The 22,095-nt window shown below is 48.5% G+C and overlaps 1 protein-coding gene across 1 annotated transcript in view; it reads left to right on the top strand.

The window, feature by feature from the left end:
* Positions 1-870: 870 nt before the first annotated feature.
* Positions 871-22,095, top strand: part of INPP5D (inositol polyphosphate-5-phosphatase D) — a 120,992-nt gene continuing 99,767 nt past the window's right edge. The window contains exons 1-2 of the mRNA XM_004427694.3: positions 871-1,137; positions 16,568-16,631. Coding sequence (XP_004427751.1) covers positions 1,004-1,137; positions 16,568-16,631 — 198 coding nt within the window. The 5' untranslated portion in view covers positions 871-1,003. The remainder of the gene's footprint in view (positions 1,138-16,567; positions 16,632-22,095) is intronic.

Here is a 22,095-nt window from a genome sequence, read left to right as displayed (position 1 = left end):
ACGCAGTCCCACTGGCCACCCCAACTCTGTTGAAATGTAGGACACAGGAAGCAACGTCATCTTTGGCCAGGGGGTCAGCCTGCCCGCGGGGAAGTGTGGGTTTCCCGAATGTCCTGAAAAGACCCAGAGCTGAAAACCCAGCCTGCATGCATGGGGCAATGGAGGACAGGTCACCCAGGCTTCCTTCTCACCCACCAGCCCCGGGGGACGAGAATAAAGGTGTCACAGAGCTGTCACCTGGGCCATCAGAGCCCTCAGGTGGTGTCACTCAGCTCCTCCCAGCTCCCAGGGCTGTGTGGTGTCTGGATGGCCTTGAGTCTCCAGTATGGGGAGAGTGCTCAACTGTACCCCTCCCCCTAAATTTGGCTCGGCCCCTGGGGCCAGGCCTTGTCCCAGATGAGAAGCTCTGCCCTGGGATCCTCGGTTCCTTGGGTAGTTTTGGGGAGGTGAGGGGGACAGAGAGTTGAAAAGCCCTGGGGTAGAGCAGAAAGCAGAGGGATCTCTCCAGGGCGGGGCCCTCCCATGTGAGCATTGGGACAGGCCCGGGAACAGCCACTGCTTTGGCCCGTCCACGCCTTCTAGGCCACACTTCTTCAGAAGTCAGCCATGAGCCTCCTGTCACCACAGGGGCTGACAGTTCCCGAGGAGGACTGGAGCTGACGTTTGCCCCTCTGCAGACTGAGACTCACTGAAGGAAAGAGAAAGGGCGGGAGGGGGAGAGGGAGGGGGCAGCAGGCCCAGGGTGGGCGGGGTGGGAAGGTGGAGGACCAGACGACTCTCCTGCTTGGGCTCTGCAATGAGGAAGTTCTCTGCAGCTCGTTTCCTTTCCCTCGCTGAGTGCCTGAAACAGGAAGTCGGTCAGTGAGCTGGTGGCAGCAGCCGGGCCAACCGACAGGGGACAGGCAGCAGGTCCAGCTCCTAGAGCAGGGGCCTCAGCTGCCCTCGGTGGCACGTTGATCCTGGGGGTGGCCGCTGGCCCAGCCCGAGGAGGCCCACGGCCACCATGGTCCCTTGCTGGAACCATGGCAACATCACCCGCTCCAAGGCCGAGGAGCTGCTCTCCAGGACGGGCAAGGACGGGAGTTTCCTCGTGCGCGCCAGCGAGTCCATCTCCCGGGCGTACGCGCTCTGCGTGCTGTAAGTACAGTGCTCCTCACCCCGAGCCCCTCTGCCGGCCTCCTGGCCTCTCCTGTCCAGGCACAGAGATGATGGAGGTGTGACTATCGGGAGGGAAAGCCAGCTGGGGGCTTAGCCAGGGGCCTGGCACTGGGATGGGTTGTTTTCATGTCATGGGATGGAGTGGCCTGGCTCGCACACTCCCCGGGGTTGTTGGTGGGTCCAGCTGAGGCCCATTGCTGACCTGCTGGCCTTGAAGTTGAGGGGTGGCAGCGGTGGAGCCCTCCAGAGCCACCCTGGGGCCTGGTCACACATTCCTCTTGCCCCTGACTCATGGTGCCAGGGGCTTCCTCCGGGTTCCAGGGACCAGGAGAGGGGGGCCGGGGCTCTCTGGGGCAGGCGGAAGCTCAGGGCTCCGTGGTGGTGGGTGTGTTAGAAAGCAGCTTTGTCCGCTCAGGTGTTGGTCAAAGATGTCCAGTTTGGAAACCCTCATGGAATAGCAGACGTGACAAAGGGGGACCCATCTTGTGCCCAGGCTTCGGGATCCTAGAGGAAGCTGTTGTCTGGGGAGCCACGGATATGGGGTGTGTTCACTCAAGAGAGGACTTTCAGTTCACCCAGAAGTTGCATTCGGGCCCTGAGAGCAGAGGAAGTCACCATCACCAACAGTGAGAGCCTCTTCTCTCGCTGCCCTGGCACTCAGCTGCGTTCCCCTCCCTCCCCGCCCCGTTTGGGCCTCTCTGCCCCCATCGACTCCCCCTGCTCCCTGGCTCTGGCATGTTGCTGAATGTGCCCGTTGTCCTAACAACCAAGGAACCAGCCACCTGCTGAAGATTCCTTTTTAGAACACCCTTCTTGACCCATGTCTGAAGGAGGCCATCGTCCCTGCAGCCCTGAGGTCTAACCATCCCTGCGCAGGCCTTGGGCAGTGCCAGGGCGCAATGGGGGAAGGGTGCGTCCACCTGCACCTCGGAGGTAGCACCCCTGGGCTTGCAGAAAGGTCCCTCTGAGCAGGCAGGAGGGGAAGTGTGTCACTGAACACAGACCTGTTTTGAGAATCGAGTCTAAGCATTTGTCCTGCGTTATCCCATTTCATCCTCACAACAACCTGAAGGGCAGGTCCTGTTATCGCCCCACTTTGCAGATGAGGACACTGAGGTTCAGACAGGTTAAGTGAGAGACGACAGTCAACCTGCTGCCCCCAGAGCAGGCACCCAGACAACCAGAATCCTGCCACTCCACTCCCGCCCGTCAAGCTGGGTGTGAGTGTAGGTTCCAGGTGACAGCAGGAGAAGCCAGGGTGTTTACAAGGGCCAGCTGGGAGTATTTAGAAAATAGCTCAGGCTCACAGCTGGCCGACCGACCAGCCTGAGCCCTGACTGCGTCAGAGGCCCCACCTCCCAAGGTCCGCTTCCTGCGCCCCCCACTCTCACCCTCAGGGGAAGGGACAAAGGCCCCGACTTCCCTGCAGCACTGCCCCTGTGGGGACCTGCCAATGAGGCCTTAGAGACAGTGGTGAGAATTAGATCTGACTCCACTTGGCCCATGTGGATTTCTCTCCTGCCCCGGCGGGACTTGGCGGAGAGCCAATTTGGTTAGGTGTTTGCTGTGTGCCAAGAGCTTCCGGGGCTCTGGCTCACTAATGTAACCTTCACAGCAGCCGTTTGCTCAGGGCGCTGTGGTTGTGTCCAGGTTACGGTCAGGGAACATGAGTCTCTCTGACTCCAAACTGGCAGCATCACAGCAAGCCAGAGGCAGAGCTGGGCGAGGCCCTGGGGACCTCTGGTCCAACAGCCCCTGAGTTTGCAGGTGAGCGGATGGAGTTCTGAGAGGTCGAGGCCTTTGTCCACACTGCCCTGCTGGCTGGTAGCAAACGGAGATCCAGGCCTGGTTTCCAGTATTCGTTCCTCCACCCCTCCTCCCCTCCCCTCATCTGCACTGAGTTACTCTCAGAGCCTCGGCAGATGTGTGGGGTCTGCACCTTAGGGGGAGTGCCCATGGTACCCACAGATGTCCACCATCCTCATAGCCCAGGCCTGGACTTCTCCTCAGCCTCCCAGCCCCAAGATCCCTTTGGCTCCCACACCAGGGCCTGGAGCCCTCCCGGGGAGTCCCTTCCCTCGGCCAGACCCTCACCCTGGTCTCCCCTTTCTCCTCTGCTTTGTGAGGGAAGCCACCTTTCCTGCAGGAGCAGGAGCCACTGTGGGCTGTGGGATACCACACACCACCAAGCTTTCCAAAAACCTGGAGATCTGCCACCATCCTTAATTTTGGCAATTACGGAGACTTAAAAACTAAAAACTAACTAAATGAATGACAACTACCTACCACCTTCCAATGGCTCATTTCGTGAAAAAAAAGCATCCTTTAACACCAAAAAAGTCAGGAAAGTCATACTCCTTAAAAAAAAAAGCCAGTCCTTTAAATCAAATAGATTTAACTGTCCTGATCCGCAGCCTGGCGCTGGGAGCCCTGATGGTGTGAAGAACAACTGGGCTTCCCTCAGTTTCAGAAGCAACAGGCTTCACCCCTCTGCTGCCTCTCTGAAGTCAGCAGAGAGTGCAGGGACCCTGCGAGGTGCAGCTGTGGGGTCAGGACCTTTTAATTACCCTGCTTTAAAAGTGAGCCAGGACTGCAGAAGGAAGCCACAAAGACCGGCCCTTCTGCTCTAGAAATATCCATAAGGAAAAAGACCCCCCCCCAACCCAGGGTGCCCAGACCTCATCCTGCCTGGGCCCCAGTGGGCTGGAGCCTCTCCCAGGCCCTCTGGGCAGTGGGGGACAGTGGGAGACCTCCAACTGCTGGTTTAGGCAGGGTGTTTGGAGCTCCAGGAGCTTTGTCGGGGAGTGGCGTTCGTACTCGGGCATGAGGACAGGATTTGACTATTTAAATGGAACTAGGGAGGGGAGTGAAGGAGACACCAACGGACAAGGCTGCAATTCAGTGCCACCCACGTGACTTGAGAATGTACCAGGCCTAGCAAACCCGCATTTCCTCTCGAGAGGTCAGCCCTGCCAATGCCCCTGGAGGGTGGGGGGGAGTTCAGATCCCTCCTCAGGAAGCAGAAAGCCCTGCTTTAGAGGGACCCCGGAGGCCCGTCCTGGGGCACAGAGAGCTGGCAGGGAAGACCCCAGGCAGCTGACCACAAGGTTTGAGTCCAGCTCTGTCATCCTGTAGCAAGGGGCATGAGAACACGAGGCACAGCGGGCTCTTCAGGGTAGGGGCTGTGTCATCCTCACCTGGCCCCACTCAAACCCACGAGCAGAGTCGGCTCTGCTGTAGGAAGTCCACGGGGGCACCTAGAGGGGGACGTCCGGCCCATCCTGGGTGGAGGAGGCTAAGAGGCCATCAAGCTCATTCCCTCCTCTCTTGCCAGGACTGCACTTCCACGGAGGGGCCAGTGCAACCATCAGGGGCTTTAAGCTGCAGAGAAGAGATATGCCTTTGGGGATGGGGACCCACCCATGCAAGGGGCCACGGGTCAGCAGGGGCCAGCTTCCCCTTACCCACGCAGAACCAGAGCAATAGCCCAGCGTGGTTGGGGATGCCTGCTCTGTAAGAGCAACCCAGGCCCCTAGAGAGCCTACGTGTGACTGGGTCTGTCAGCCACCATCCAATATGGAGCTGCCCGGTTGGGTGGCGTTCCCACGAAACCACACTAGAGGGAGTTGGCCTCCCTCATGGAGGAGGGGGCGGGCATGTGCTGCCTTTGGCTCAGAAAGCAATGCCTGGTCCAGCCAGCTGTGGCAGAGAAGCAGTCGTGGGCTCCCTCAGCACACTGCCTTCTGTGAGCTGCCCAGGCACACCCACAGTGTCTGGGGCAGTCTCCTTGCCAGGGACAGTATACCAGGCAGCCTGGGCTTGGTGACCTTGTCAGCACAGCCAGAAAGATGAAGAAGCACAAGAAAGACATTTAGTCACCAAAAGTCCCCTCAGAGAAGGCATTCTACTTGTTGGGAAGAAAGAGTGTGACAGGCCACTTGAGGTAGAGCAGGCCCCAAGCCTTGCTCTGCTAACAAATGTGGTCACTAACTTCTTCTGCCTAAAAATAACAGGAGAAGACTTATAAAGGGCTTACTGTGTACCAGGCACTGTTCTGGGCTCTTTACATGTATTAACTCACTTACTGTCCACAACGGCCTTCGGAGGAAGTACTATTATTGCCTCCACTTTACAGATGAGGAAACCAAGGCCCAGAGAAGTTAGGGAACATGCCATGTTTACAGGACTAATAATGGCAGGGCCAGGACTTAAACTCATGCTGTTCTTGGCAGGGAGAAAGAGAGAGGAGCCAGCAAGCCTGGGTATGTGTGGGGTCAGGGAGACCTGGAGAGGAGACCTCTGGTGACGGAGCCACAAAGGCAGAAATGTCCAGGAGAGGTGTAAAGCCACTTACTGTGGTGTGAATGGGTGCGATATAATCCTCCTTCCTCCAATCCTCTTCCAAAGTTTCAGCAAAGTTTACACTGCTCATTCATTACTTTTGTGCAAATGCAAAGAAAAATGCTGTTTTTCATATCTGGTAGTGACAGAAAGTGTGGGAAAATGCTGGCACAGACAGTAGCCAATAGGCAGAGCTGGAGGATCACGGGCTTCTGAAACCCGGTTTACTAAGAGTTTGTCCCAGGTCAACTCTTTTGAGTTTTCTTTCTGCGTGCAAGGCTGAGAGAGAGTGGTGTGCCCATAAAGGCCTGCGTATTTAACAGATTACTGGTGTTTTCTGTGTGAAGTGACTCAGAACAACCGTGGTAAAGTTGAGTGTCTCCAGGTTTTCGGTGCCCACGCCCGGTGCTCTAAAGCGATCCTTTCAGAACCAGGGTAGGCACTAGCTTTAGTGTGTTTTGCAAGCTCGCCTACCTGACAGGTTGAGTTCACCTGTGCCCAGATAGCAATGCTTCTCCATTGAACGGTCCCATCTCCTGGAGCGTGAACCCAAGCATGGCGATGAGATGTGGTGCTCCTGGCCACGCCCTCCTCCCTGCCCCAGTGATGGAGAAAGACAAGGTCTGCTCTTCCCTCCCTAATTCATGCCATGTGACACGGTCCTTTGGGGCAAGCCTTTTGTGATTGACCAGATCTGATGTGTGTTCTAGCATTTGCAAGACGCTAACCTCTCTCTGCCCACCCAGCATCCTCATTGGTGAAATGCCCACTCATTGGGTTAATTTTTTTTATGGAGGTCTAATTCACATCCTATAAAATCACTCTTTGCACAGTGTACAATTCAGCGGTGTTTAGGACATTCACAATGTTGTGCAACCATCATCACTATCTAATTCCAGAACATTTTCATCATTCTGAAAAGAAACCCTATACCCATTAGTAGTCACTTCCTATTTCCCCTCCTCCCAACCCTTGGCAACCATTAATCTACTTTCTGTCTCTATAGATTTGCCTATTCTGGGTATTGCATGTAAATGGAACCATACGATATGTGGCCTTTTGTGTCTGGCTTTTTTCACCTAGTGTAATGCTTTCAAGGTTCATCCATGTTATAACATGAATCATTCCTTTTGGGGGGGGGGGGCTGGCCCGGTGGCGCAAGCGGTTCGGTGCGCGTGCTCCACTGTGGCAGCCTGAGGTTCGTGGATTTGGATCCCAGGCGCGCACCGATGTACTGAATCAGTCCTTTTTATAGCTAAATAATAGCCCATTGTATGGATATACCACATTTTATTTACCCATTCCTCAATGATGGACATTTGAGTTATTTCCACTTTTTGGCTATTATGACTAACGCTGCTATGAATATTCACATACAAGTTTTATATGGACATATGTTTTCAATTGTCTTGGGTGGAACTGCTGGGTCATATAGTAATCCTATGTTTAACTTTTTGTGGAATTGCCAAACTGTTTTCCACAGCAGCTGCACCGTTTTACATTCCCGTCAGCAGTGTCTGAGGGTTCTAATTTTTCCACGTCCTCACCAATACTTGTTATTATCTTTTTAATAATAGCCATCCAAGTGGGTGTGGAATGGCATCTTATTGTGACTTTGATTTGCATTTCCTTCATGATTAATGATGCTGAGCATCTTTTCATGTGCTTATTGGCCATTTGCATATCTTCTTTGGCAAAATGTCTATTCATATCCTTTGCCCGTTTAAAAAATTGAGTTATCTTTCCGTTGTTATTGTCGGATTATTGAGAGGTTAAAATGGGAGACTGTGGGCAACATGTGTAACGCAAGGCTGGCACGTGGTGAGCACTCACTGAATGCTGGCCATTATTTTTTATAAGCTAAAAAGTGACTCGTAACATCTTGGAAGCAGACGAGTGTAGGGCCCATCTGTGAAGAAAATTCCACTGAAGGAAAGAGGAGAGCAAAGGCAGAGTGTCACTTCTGGAACTTCCTGGAGGCTGTAGGAGCCTCCGGGAGACACTGAGCTGTCATGTGGGGCCTCCTCAGAGGAAGTGCTCAAAGAGATGAGGCAGGAAGAGGACTCGAATGACGCACGAGTGGCCGGTGGCTGCTGGGGCCAGGGTCGAGTGCCTGGAAGCCCGAGGGAGGGAGGCACAGATGCCGGGAATAATCACCGAATGAAAGCAGGGAGAATGAAGACCAAGTCGAGAAGAAATAGAGGCCATCTTAAGAGTGATTAACTAATTCCAGTTGAGGAGGGAGATACCGAGGGGCCTAAAGTCCCACAGCTGTGAGGAAGCTAGAACGAGCACAGCACGCTCCATGAGGTGGAGACTGCGCGTTGACAGCTGCAGCAGGCCCAGGTCCCATGGGAGGTGGGGACAACAAGCCTGTAACTCTGTGGGACCAGATCCTTCCTCTCTCCTCTGTTCACTTCACACTCCCTTTGCCCCCATTCCTTAGAAAAACATTCCATTAACAAGTACCAGGACCCAAACAGTTCGGGCTCAATTACTTATTATAAATAACCCCAAAGGATCAGCTGGTCCATCTCCCTCACTTGCCAACCGGGAACCCACCCTCCAGAGAGAGATGCTCTCTGAGGCCATCACAGATGTTGGTGGCCAAGTAGAAATAGATCTTCTGATAACCAGTGCAGCATTCTTTCAAGTAACTTAAAAAAACAATATCCAGTATAACATACAAAGAGTACAAAGTGTAAAGAAAGCAAATAACCACTCAATCACTGAGAGACCAATAAACCTGTTAATTTGTTGGTGTATCTCCTCAGTCTCTTTCTCCTTCTCTCTCTCCATCTGTATGTAAAATCTCCATGATATATATACCGAAAGCCGTATAATTTTAGGCGGTGTTTTCTAGCAGCATTAGCATTTTCCCATTTAGTTAAAATTTCTTCCTAAATATCATATTTAATGGATGCACAAAATTCTGTTACATGATGGGCCATAATTTATGAGATGATTCCTCTACTGTCAGACATTTAAGTTATCAACAGTGTTTTGTTGTTATAAATATGATGGTGATGAAGGTCTTTGTGCAGAAATGTGACACTTCTGGTTATAGATTCCCAGGGGTGGAATTATGGGATCAAAGGGTGGGAATGTTTTTAAGGGTCTTGGTACAGAATGACAAATTGCTTTCCAGGAATTTTGTTCCAATTTGTGCTCCGGTAAGCAATACAAGAGAGTGCCCACCTCATTCCAGTCTCCCTCTGCTGAATATTTTCATTAAAAAGAAGTTTTTAAGTTGTAAGTTGAGAGGTGGTTAATTCTGTTCATTCTGACCTGCCTTTCTTGACTGCGGTCGTGGTCAGCTTGGTTGGTAGAATTACTGACCTTCGTAATTTCCTCTTTTGTGAATACTCTGTTCAATTTTCTTGGCCATTTTTTTTTGAAGCTGTAGTTTTTGTCTTACCTATTTGCATGAATTCCTTATATCACACCTGTTGCGAATATTTTCACTGTGTAGTTTGCCTTTAAACTTTATGATTTTTTTTTGACGTTCAGAGATTGTAAATTTTCATAAAGTCTGTCAGTCTTTTTCTTTCCTGTTTATTTTTCCCCTTTGCTTTTCAGTGTAGAGAGTCCCTCTGTGCACAGAAATTCGATTCCTTTTCTTCCTGTGGAGCAGGAGGGTTAGATCAGGGCCTTTGAAGCTTACTAGACTCAGGCTAAGGATGACTTTCCCTGTGCAACCTCCAGCAGGTTGTCTAACTCCACGGGTCCTTGGTTTCCTCCTCTGAACACCAGAATATCAACGTAGCAGTGTGGTTGGGTGGATTGAATGAAAAGAGTATATCACGTGCTTAGCACAGTATTTAGCAAAAACAGAGAGATTATAGGTTTTTTTGTTGTGGGTTTTTTTTTTACATTGAACACTTTAATCTCTCTGGAATTAATGTAATAAATGGTTTAAGACAAAGATTTACGTGTATTTTTCTCAAGTAACCATCTTTCTCAAAACTTCTTACTGAGTAATTTATTCCTTTTCCTTTGTGAGTCCTCTTTCACCATATATTAAGTTTTATATGTCTCTTTCTTGCCTGTTTACCCTGTTCCACGGATGTCTGCTTTTCTTACACCAACATCATACCATACGCATTACCAAGATTTTATAAACTATTTTATTTGAGGATTTTCATGTCCATTCTTTTCAAATATTCTTCCAGGTCAACCAGATAATAATTTTGTCAAATTGGAAAAAATACTATTGGGACTTTGATTGGAATTGCATGAAATCCATAATGTTAACTTGTGAAAATGGACATTTAGTGTTATTCGGTCTTAATAATAAACATAGCTATCTCTATTATTTTAAAATTTGAAGTTTTCTTCATATAGATCCTGCACATTTCTTGTGATGATTACTTCTGATTATTTTATAATTTTGTTACTGTTGGGAATGATACATTTTCCCCTACAGTTACCCTTCTGTGGGAACTGATAACATACAGGGAAGTTACAGATTTTATAAATTCACTTTTTATTCTGTCACTTTACTCACACTTCATTATTTCAAATTGTTTTTCATTTGCTTCTCTTGGATTTTCTTGATAGATAATCACATCATATACAAATTATGACAATTTTGTGGTCTACCTTCCGAATACTTATAACTCTTATTCAGATTGCATAACTTATTACATTGGCCGGTGTTTCTAAAGTGTAACAGTGGAGGATATTGGGAAGAGAAAATATCAACCTCAGGGAGAAGTACTGTGAGGATCTAACATGATACTCCCTGGGAAGGACTTGATACAGCATCTGACACATAGTTTGCATTTGATAAAAGTTGTCGCTCTGTCATGTCAAAGGAGCTGTCTTTCTCTAGTATTATAAAGAGTTTTGAAGGACTGAGTATTGAATATTATCCCATGCTTTTTAATATCTACTGAGATGATTATGTTGTTTCTTTCATTCCATTTACTGGTGTAATAGCTTAATTTTATATATTTTACAATATTAACCAATTTTTCCTGATTAAAATGAACTATTTTTGATTATGATAACTTTCCATTGTATTCTGAATTTTATTTAGGATTTTTGCACATATATTCATAGGTGAGATTGATTTATATGATTTTGGTCATGTTATGGTTTGTCATGTAAGTTTTATAAAATATCCTGGAGACATTTATGTAGCATCATCATTATCTGATTTTTTGAAATATTAGAAAAATTTTGGTGAAGTTACTTCTCAGAGCTGTTTACGGAGATAATTTTTTATTATTTACTTCAGTTTCTTCATTGGTCTTGATTTATTCTTGTTTTCTATCTTCTATCATGTCACTTTTGATAAGCTACATATATTTTTCAGAGAACAGTCCATTTGTTGAGATTTTCTAATTTTCGGGCATACAATTATGCATAGTTTTCTATAATTTTGAGATTTCTCTTCTATTGCTGTTGCTATCTTCCTTTTCTCATTTCTAATTTCGTTTACTTGTTGTGTTGGCACGGATCACAGCAGGAAATAGATGGCATATTCCAATGGGGTGATAAGCATAGGGATGGTGAAGCAGCCTGGGGCCAGCAACCGTGGGAAACCATTCTCACTCCTGGACCTGAAGAGGCAGGGGACAGGGCTGTGTCACCAAGCCATCTGACTTGAGCTGTGGCCTCCAGGGGAGGAACTCAGCTGCTGCTGATCTGCAGCAAGCAGGTTGGGGTCAGGGGAACAAATACCCCCATTGCATCCTCCTCTCACTCTCCCAATGCCTCCCATTGGCCAAACCTGGGTGAAGCAGGTCACACAGGTCAGCCTCCTGGACACAGGGCAAGTACAGAAGGATAGAGTGGGTCTAGTTGGGAGCAAGAGGAGAGGGCAAAAGGAGAATATCCAGCTCACTTGCATTTCTTTTTCTTTATTCTATTTGTCAAAGGGTTGTCCATTTACTTTTCTGCTTTTCAAGTCATATGCTCTTAGATTTATTTACCTGTTCTGCTTTTTCTTTTTATATTAAAAAAATTATCTGTCCTTTTAGGAACCTTTATCGTGTATATATTTGAGGTCAGAGATCTGTGGTGTATATTTCTCATCTTCCCTCTCATTGTAAAATCTTGTCTTTTCCTTCTGTACTGACCTTTTTGAGTTTGTCTTCTTCCTCATTAACTTTCTCTAGTACATAAGCTGTTATTTCCTGCCTCTCTTGTGGCCTCTAATGCTGACTCTAGAACTACAGGTTTTTCACTTCTGATCAGTTTTCCTTGTCCCAGTTTGCTCTATTTTCACAACTGATTTTTCCAGTTTCAGAGACGCAATCGTCTCCTAAATCTTACTGACTTCACACGTTAGACTTCTCCAGTATGTTTTTTTTTTTCTTTTTGCAGTGATTCTATATAAGATGGAGTTAACACCTTTGAGTCCTTAGAAAAATGGTGCCCCTTCTTTTGAGTGGTGATCAGGTTTCATATTTCTGGTGATTTCTCTTTTCCAACAAAGAACTGTCAGGAAAAATTGGATCAGATTCTTTCAGAGATGGGAGCAGGTTTCTGCCCAAATCCTCTTCCCAAATGAAAAAGGATGGGCAGGGCTGGGGGTGGGAGCCCCCTGATCCAAGATCCAGCTGATGGGGGGGGGCAAGTGATGAGGGGGTGGTGTGGCGCGTGGATGGGTGGGCTCCCTCCCAGGGGTCTCATACAAGGAATGACCCGCTGGACTCCCGTGCTGCTGGGGCGGGGTGCTCAGCAGGCCCCCAAGAGCACCTGGCTACCTGGGCCACCTCCCCCTGCTTTCTCTCTTCTGAACTAATGGCCTCTTTTAATTTATCCATTTTCTTCCTCTCTTTGTCTGGGATTCTTTGAGGTTTTGGTGATGAATGGTGAACACCGTTGGTTCCTAGGGCTGACGTACATTTTCTCTTATTTCTACATTGGTTGAAGCGGCTTTTTTGTATGCAGTTTCCAACCCTTGTGCTCCCACCCTATCTTGTCCAGAAGTCTGCAACACGTAAGCAAGAAAAAAAGGGAAAACACGTCAAAGTTACAAAGAGATTTAAAAGCAGTTACAGGAGCATGCTAAGCTGATCGGCAGAGCGAGACAGAAAGACTAATGAGGTTCTTGAATTTTAGAGTTTGATTTCTCTCTCTCCCTGTGGGTCTCTGGGCATGCTTCTCAGTGTTTATTTGGCTAGGAATAGTCATACTGAAATAGTAATATTTATCCAAAAGAAAAAGTAAAATGCCGCAACGTTTCTTCCTACTTCCATTTGCTTGTCCTCTTACATTTGAGTAAAACATCGAACCATATTAGGGTTGATGTGGAAACGCCCTTCCCAGGAGAAGCATCTTCCCGCTTAACACAGTGTAGGTCCCCATTGTCACCCAGCAGCTGTCAGGAGTCTCATGGAAAATTCGCTCTAAGCCCCATTGCATTTGAGAATAGAGTGATCTTGTTTGGTAGTGGAAGTACACACTCCGGCCCAGTGCCACCCAACCTGGGTCTCCAGTGGGAATATTCCTAGAGCAATTGCCCTGAAATATGACCAGTCACTGAAAGGAGTAGCAGCTGGGAACCAGTGTTAGCGCCCTAAATTGTTACTAAATCCCCACAAAGAGCTGGGGAAAGGCTGGATAGGACCCATTGCCCCAGACAGCAGTGAGCATGTCATCTGGATTATATTCTAGTCACGTTAGTTGTGGAATCTTCGCTTTAAACGTTTTATGTTTAAGACTTTTGTGTGTGTGTGTATGTACGTGTGTATGTGTATTAGTGTATATTATGTGTCTGTACATGCACGTGTATGTATATGTGTATGTTAGTATCAGTATATGTATATGCACGTGTATGTACATGCGTATATGTGCATGTTGTGTATATGTACATGCATGTGTATATGTGTGTTAGTATATGTACGTGCACATGTATGTGTATGTGTGTATTATGTATCTGTATGTGTACACACACATGTGTGTATATGTGCATATATAGGACCAGGGCGAAGTGCATCTGCTGGTGAGTAGGAGAGGCCAAGGAGTGCCCCTTCCACCTCCCAGCAGAGCCCTCAGCACCCATGGCAAGCAGTTTGGAACCACTGCTCTCCCGGGTTAGTGGTGGTGGTGGTGATGCCCCACGTTTTCCCTTGAAGATCTAAACTGATTCGGCCCCAGGGACAGCGTGTCCAGCCCCATGCACTGGAGATGCTGAGATGTTACTGTCCAGAGGAAAAGTATCCTCACTTCCTATCGCACCAGCTTTTGAATTCTGATCTGTTTGAGTGATACAGAGCTGTTTCTTTGTTTTCAGTGTTTCTAGAATACCTGTGAAAAAGCCATAAAGCTTGTCTGCCACACTTGATGATCTAAACGGCCTTCCTGTTCTGTGTGGCTGTTCCTGTGCCTCTCCTCGTGACCCTGTGTTCTTTCTTTCTCTGTACAAGCTGATGTTTTGGGCCTGCCCAAGCTCTTCCACAAATTAGCTGCCCTCAGCCAAATAAGAGACCGTTCTCACTCCGGCTTCGTTTGCATATCTGAGGAGGAAGTGTCAAGGGAATGAAGCAGTGAGAGAGAAGGGCACAGCAGGGTTGAGCTGGCATTTGCCCGGCAGGCTCTGCAGGGGGAGATGAGGCTGGAGGAGTTAGCCTGGGGTCGTGGGTGCTTGCCTCACAGGACATCTCTGGGGGGTGAGGTGGCCCTGAATTAGAGATTCACCCTTGCCACCGCCCATAGAAGCCAATTGTGGTGTCAGTTCAGGCTCTGGAGACCAGACAGGGAGCAGAAAGATGGGAATTAAAGAGATGAGAGGAAGAGAGAGAAAGAAACTTTCCTATGAGAAAGGAAGAGACACGTGGGAGCTAAAGTACCCAAACCATCTCCAAAATTTTCGTTAAACATCCATTGATTCAAAAGCCATAAAAGACTACAAAATTGGCCACAACTTCTATGCAGCTGGAAAAAAAAAAAAAAGACAATCAATAAACACCGTCAAAAATAAATAACTCCAAAATATATCGTAGCATATCTTAAAGTCTTACAAATAAATAAGCAAAAGATGATCAAAAAAGATGTGAGCCAAAGACATGAAAAGGAATTCACAGAAAAAGAAGTACAAATAGCAAAACGTACGAGAACCTGTTCAAGCTTTCTCATAAAGAAAGGCAAATTTGAAGCACGCTATCATGTTTCTTTCACCTCTCAGATTTGCAAAGATTGAAACGTCTGATAACAGCCAGTTGGCAGGGTGTGTGGAAATAGACACTTTCATATCCGGTTAGGAGGAGAAAAAAGTGACACAAGCTCACTGGAAGGCAATTGCTAGTTGCTATCAAAATATAAAGTGTCCGTGTCCTGCAGCCCAGCTGCTCCCCTTCTAGCGATTTAGCCACAATCACTAATTGTGGATAAATGTCAGCACGTGTAGAGTTCCGTGTGTTCCAGGCACTATTCTAAATGCTTTTCTTACATTAATTCACTTAATCTACACAACAACAGGTAGATGTTGTGTTTTGATTGTCCCATTTTACTGGTGGGGAAACTAAAACTATGAATTCACCAATGTCCACAAGATGTCAGGACAGAGATGTTCACTGTACCATTATTTATAATAGTAAAAAGCTAAAAATATCTACCTGCCCATCATCACCAGCCAGTGAAATAAATGATTGCACAACTACATGGTGGAACATGACCTGGGAAGACCTCTAAGATATTTTTTTGGCGAAAATGCAAATTTCAGAATGATTTATGTAGTAAGATATATTTGCATTTTAAAAGACATGCATGTATCAGTTCGTGTGTGTTTAAAAATTCTGGAACAATTTACAAAAAGTAGTCGTAAATCTAAGAAGTGGGACTCACAGGACCGAGGGGAGCAGACATTTATTTTTCATTTTATATCCTCCTGTATGGTCTTAAATTTTTTAAACTACTGTATAATAAACAATGACATATATAAATGCTTAGTGAGGTGCCAGGCATACGCGAGGGGCTAAGTCAGTGAAATTTTTGTAGTGACGCGTTGACTTGATGACAGAAACAAGATGAATATCTGTTGAGCTGAAGTATGGTCCCTGCCTAGGGGTTCAGTGGGGGTGGGCAAGTTTTCAAGGTTCAGGAGAATACCAAGTGGAAGAAATGGGAGGAGATTATGGTGGGTGAGAGGACAGGCCAGCAGTTTCAACTAACAGTATAAGACTTAAATAGCATTCCCCCAAACTCCCACGCCCCTGGGCTCAGCAGCAGAGCCAATGGACTTCCATGGCCATCTGCTGCTGCCAGGCCGTCTGCAGGCTGGGTCAGACAGCTGGACCACCCACCAATGTGCCCCTCTTCCAAGGTGCTCAGACTTGATGACTCCCCCTTCCACTCAAAGGTTTTAGGAAAGTAAAAAGTAGCTCCTCCTCCTCCTCACATTGGGGCCCCCTGAACCAGAGGAAAGCAGAGCTTCTAGAAACAGAAGAGAATCTGCGATCTCTAGCATTTCCTTGTTAGAAGCAACCCTAAGACTCACTCACCAGCTACTGGGGAAAATCGAGGTCTCTGAAGGGACGGTGGCTGACCTTTGGGGAAATGACCATGGGGCAAAGTCTCCAGGGCATGAAGTCACGGGGCGTGAGAGGAGCTCATCAGAAGAGTGGCACTCTACCAAAGCTGAGCGAGCCTTGCCTTGGCCAGTGTGGCCCCTCTCTGTGGCTGTGCCCAACCCATTCGGCATGTTCCCACCTTCCTCAGCCCCACTGGAGTCTTATTTCTTCTTAAAACACCCCCTCTGGCTCTATTCTTTTAGCTGACATGATGGCTCAGAGGTTGAAGAAGCCCTACCAGATGGCGGACTCCTTTAGATCAGAGCACATAGCTGTCAAGCGCCAATGTCAATCACACCCAGAAGAGCCCACCCGCCTTTTCCAGAAGCTCCTTGAGTGCTGAGGGGGTGGGAAAGGGGGCAGGCAGTGCCTCAGTCCAGGATGTCTTGATGTCAGGGCTGATCTTAACCTCAGAACGGTCAGCTCCAAAGTTCAGAGACTTATGCCCAGATTACTTGAGCTGTGTCAGGAATTCTCGTATTTTCGGTCACCAGAAAAAAGAATTTTCCCACATAGGGCCTAATAAAGTCTTTGGTCTATTTCAGGTATCGGAACTGTGTTTATACTTACAGAATTCTGCCCAATGAAGATGATAAATTCACCGTTCAGGTAAGGCCTTTTTTATGAACCTAGGACTCTAACCCTGACTGGAGCTTGTGTTGGCAGAGAAAGTGAAAAAGAGGAAGAAGAGAAGAAGAGAGCACGGGCCCTGAGTAGCCTACGCTTAAAGGCCTGGCTGAGCTCATCTTTCTCCTAGAAGTCCACAGGTAGGGGCGGCTCAGCGGGTAAACTGTGACCTTGCAAATTGACTCTGCTCCGTGACATGGTGAAGCGGGCATGACAGGTGTGATTTGTGTCCCTGGGTGTGAAGGGGAAACAATGGTGAAAGGGGATGCCCAGAGATGAAGGAAAAGTGACTGTGGCTTGTCAGTTATTTTCCTCATTTCACTCAAATGAGTGAGTAAGTGGACCAGGAAGGAGAGGAGGAGGGCACTTACAGGAGAACAGACTATATTTTCTGAGGGGCTAGAAGACTGCCCAGCAGAATAGCATGAAACAGTACCTTTCAGTTCCCAGAGATCTGTTCTGACAAAGACTGATGCTCATGGCATCTGACTTCACCATTAAGGTCGAAATGTGTAAAACTTGCATTAAATTTTAAAGAAAAATCAGCCGCACCAGTCCGAGTCTGGGAAGACCATCCTAGGCACAGTTTGCATGACAAACGCCATGGGCTTTGTGTGACCACAATGTGTGACAACCAAGTGATGTGGAGGCCAGGGGAGCTATTTTTATCTGGCTGCCTTAAGAGAGCATGGGGATGGGCAGAATGAAGGAGGTGACATTCTCAGTGTCCTAGGTGGGGGCAGAAGAGTCATGCTTAGTTCTCGGGACCATGGTGAGAGGCACCAATAGGTGAAGAGCACTCACGTGCCAAGCAGAGCAGCCCATATAGACGAAGATTGGGACACCATGTTATGGAGGAGCAGCGACAGAATCTGTGGGGTTTAGCTGAAAAGAAAGTGGAAGTAGAAAGGGAGGGGTGGGGGGCGATCACTGATTCCAAAACCTGAAGGGAATGATGCGTTTTGCACAGAACTAGGATGCAGTATAGAAACAGAGCTGGACACAAGGGAAGGACAACAGGCAGGTTCCTGGGCACAAGTCACTGGAAATGTGTCGAGAGAGAAGCTGTGTTGAGTAGAATGCCTCTGGGGAGACTCATTTCAAGGAGCCACTTGGGATAGAGAGTGAGACCCTCAGGGGCATGCGTGAGCCAACCCGGGTGGTCATGACACCACCTTCTCAGGAGACTGGGCTGTTTGCTGCAGGGCTTCCATGGGAGATGCAAGTTTGGGCTCAAGCGGAATTGCTCCGCCAGATAGAGGTCAGGCTGAGAGTTGCTCCTGGCTTTTTCATCCTTCCCATCTATGCGTGTGTGCCGATATCTAAAGAGTATCCACTTGAATGTTTTTAGCTAGTCTGGAACACCCACGTGTCTGGTCACCAGGAACAAATGTTGGCACACCTAGTATAAGACCATCCTTTCAAGTACTTGGCAGCTGCTTATCATGGACATGGTCGTCACTCATGTGGGCTCCTCACCTGTCAGGGACGTGGCCACCCGAGGGGAGGTCTGCGTGGGGCAAGCAGTGGACCTCAATGGCCTCTACAATTTTTTCCAAGTCTAGGACGGTGTGAACTTTCCCAGCTGGGTTGGCACCCTTGATGGGTGGTTTGCTGAAAGGAGTCTAAACTCTCTTAAGTTGAAAGTTGGTTGATGCTTTTGATCTTTTTTCCCCTTGTGGTTTCTTCTATTCCTTCAAAGTGAAGAAGACTCTAAGTATGACTAGGCCTTAAGCTGGAAAAGACATGACTTTGTGGCTTCTTGTATAGAGTTCTTGTACCCACGGCTTGTAAACGTAGAGACTGTGTCTAGCATCTATTCACTCTCATCTTCACTCTCTTGCTGCTGTGGCAATGCGTGTTCCTGCAGCCTTTATGGAGGTGTGTGGGGCAAGGAAAGAGGAGGCCCAGGGCCTGGGACCAGAGAGCTTGGGGCTTGTACCCTGGGTGCTGCCTGCCACGACTCAGCCCTTCTCTGTGGGTCTGCTCTTCTCCCACCAACAGGCTCACTTCTCAGTTACCAGTCCCAGGAGGGAATCTGGCTGGCTCAGCCACCAACGGCTTTCTCTGCATGGGCCACTCAGGGGCCACGGGTCTGTGTATGAATCGGCTCTCTGGGAGCAGGTGCCCGCCCACTCGGAGATGGAGGTAGAGTTGTGGGGGCAGAGTGTGGTTACCCGAGGCCCACAGTCAGCCAGGGTGATGGGCAGGCAGGTTTCGTAGAACAGCTGTGGCTCTGCTGGACGTGTCTGCTCCCGACCCCAGCACTGGGCCCGTGACCTTGGTGGCCAACACCAGGTAACCAGGGTACAGAGAGCTGTGAGGCTCAGGTGGCCTGAGGAAGTTTCCACTCCTAAGGATATGCCTCCCTATAAAAATACAATGCCTTACTAAAACAACAAGAGTAGGTGTCTACCAAGGAGCAAATGAAAGCAGGAGCCCAATTAGGCGAAGTCTGAGGTCTGACGGAACTCCAGCAATTATTGATTGCTGCTTATTTTAACTCGAGTTCCTCTTTTCATGTTGAAGCAAAACCTCATACTCTTTTCTGAGCTTAGCCACAGTTTCTAAATAACTCATTCCTTACACCTGAGTCTGTTCAGGGCCACCAGATATGAGGCTCCCCAAAATAAGAAGCTGCCCTGAAACGTTGCCAAGTGAAGCACCAAAGGCTCTAATTGCTTCCCTGTTAGCTCCTCTCACTGGGGCTGCTGTCTTGCTGACAAACCAGACAGCCGCTCTGTCTTCATTCTCTGTGGAGCGACCTCATGAAGTCGGCCCGTGCTTCGTGGCCTGTGACAACCCCATTCGGTCATGAAGAGGAGTAATCTTGATACCTGGTGACTTTATTCTCACTTTGCCTTTCTCAAACTTACAAAAAATCAGAGATGAGAAGGAAGGATGTAAACTGTAACTAAATTCAACCTCTTTATTTTAAATATGAACATAGCCAAGACCTGCAGAAGTTGGTGCTCACTCCCAGGCTTCCAGATCGCCCCAGCTAAGCCTTCTTTCTTGGCCCCAGACAGTGTGTGCCACCCTGGCTGGGCGCCGGATCCCCTGGGGAAGGATGGACTCTGCCCCAGGAGGACAGGGAGGCAGAGCGATGTAGCCTCTCAAAGAGAGAGGCCTCTTTTCCTTCCCACGGTTGTAGATAACATTGGATCACAAATGGTACTTGGAACTAAGATCAGACCCCTCCATTCCCAGCTGGTTCAAGTCCAAATTTTGCCAGCCATGCGGCCTTGGGCAAGGACTGAACTCTGCTGGAAAGTGGAAATCACACACATGCCACCCAGGGCTGTGGTTGGGCCTATGGTTGGGACTCAATGACATAACGCAGGTAACATACCAAGCCCAGGTGAGTGGTTGGCACGGGGGGGGCCGCCACCTGCCACCATTACTGTCTTTATTTGAAGTGAGAGGGAACAGATGTCAAATAAAATGATCACATCTGCTCACCAACATAGGTCAGTTCTACCTCATGCTCAGGGGAGGGAGGAAGGAAGAATGGAGGAAAAGGAGATGGGAAGAGAGGGAGAGGGACAGTGGAGAGAGAGGAAAGAAGAAAAGAACAAATGAAAGTGGAAAACGGGAGAGAGAGGGAAATAGAAAGATAAGAGAGAGGAAGAAAAAGTGGAGGAAGAAAAAGGCAGGAGTAGAGAGGGCTGGGGGAGGCAGTTTTGACAGAAGACAAGATGGAAATAGGCTCAGAGCAAAGAGACAGAAGAGAAGGGGGAGGGGTGAAAGGAGACAGGAGGTGTTCTAGAAGATTCTAGGCAGTGCCTAGGGGTGGCAGGAAGGGGGCCAGATTTTGCAGTGATCAGTTTCCCCCAGCTCTACTCCTTGGGCTGTGGATTTCCGTGTCTCAGGTACCTCAGCAGCCCGTGGAATTGTTAAGTAGTTGTTCAACAGCTGCTCTGACCCTCAGACCCCAAGAACCTTCTAGATGAGCCTGAGCCGCTAGTCCTCGGGCGTGGGCAGCGAAGGAGCGCTGACTCCAGAATGAGCTGTTGGGCTCCTGTTGCGTTTTGAAATGACCCTCCTCCCTGGGAGATTAAGGGCGCGTTGGAGGCAGGACAAGCATCCTGAGAGACCAGCTGGAGCGTGAGCGAGGGGAGGCCTTGGGGCACCTAAAGGGCCGCCCCAAACCCAAGGCCACAGCTAAAGTAAATGGGGCCCTTTGGCTCCACTCCTCCAGCCTTTCAAGCCTTGCTCTCTTTCTGACATCCTTCCTACCAAGAAGAAGAAAGCAGAAAATAAAACCGCCCCTGGTCCCCTGTCACGTCACCGTTCGCTGTGAACTTCCTGTCTTTTCTCATGGTTGAGACAGTATCCAGGATATTGACTGTTTAAGTCAAGACAGGAACCCGCGCGGGTTTTAACGCAAGTTGAGGCGAAGAGGGAATTTGAAACTATCCGCCTCACAGACTCTTGCGGTATTCTTTCCCGATTTAGAAGAAAAGCCCAGCGGCTCCAGCCATTCGGGTGAGAGACTCATGACTCAGTTCCTGGTCCCCGATGGTGGCCGTCATGTTGCTCTGGGCAGTGTGGCTTTTGGAGAGAGAAAATAAAACAACTTTCTAAAAGCTTTTCCGTCACAAGTGTCCTGGAGGGTGAACGGTTGAGCCATTGTTATTAAGCTCAGGAAGAGGGCGGCAGCTGTTGTTGTTCTGAGTGGTCACCAAGTGAAGTAAAGATTCCGTCTGAGCCGCCGGGTGAAGGATGTGGCTCTAACACACACTTCCTGATGTTGCACAACAGGAGCGAGCAGAAAAGGGCACAGGCGACAGAAGCCGGACGGGGCCGGGGCCGGGGCCAGGGCCGCGTGCAGGGCTCCACGGCCACGCCGAGGGCAGTGGGCCTGGTGGAGGTCCAGAGTGGCCAAGCTGTTCCCTTATGCCATGACTGCCATTTCTAGAAGTTTGCATTTTTAGTTTATTTTATTATATTTCTTTGTCTGCTGTAGAGCATAGACAGGTCTGCTTTCCAAGCCTCTCAATATCCCAAAACATCTTCCAGTCACCTTCACACTCAAAAGGGAGTTTGGTGGAGATAAAATTCTTGGGGACTAAGTTTTCCCTCAGAATTCTACCGAGGGGATGTCCACTGTCTTCAGAAGTTAGTACAAATAGACCCAGGATACAAAATCCAAGGCCAAATTGGTACCAGTTCCCTTACAGGGAACAAGTTTTTTTTTTTTTCTTTTTCTGCTTTGAAGCTGGTGGGAATTCTTTTCCACCGTGTCATTTTCCTTTCATCAAGAGGTCCCGGGATGTGTTCAGCCTGATCTCTCTGCAAACGGGTCTTTCTTTGGCTCCAAAGACTTTTCTTCTGTTTCGTCTTTAAGTTTTTAGTCCAGCTCTTCTGGTTTCTACTCATCATCTCTACCTCCGAATGACTGTCTTTACTTTCTCCACATCCCCCCGGCCTTCTTGTCCCTGCT

Source organism: Ceratotherium simum, chromosome 37 (genome assembly GCF_057802395.1).
Source record: "Ceratotherium simum simum isolate JZ-2026a chromosome 37, ASM5780239v1, whole genome shotgun sequence".
In the NCBI taxonomy this organism is placed as follows: domain Eukaryota; kingdom Metazoa; phylum Chordata; class Mammalia; order Perissodactyla; family Rhinocerotidae; genus Ceratotherium; species Ceratotherium simum.
This window is presented reverse-complemented; position numbering and strand designations above follow the sequence as displayed.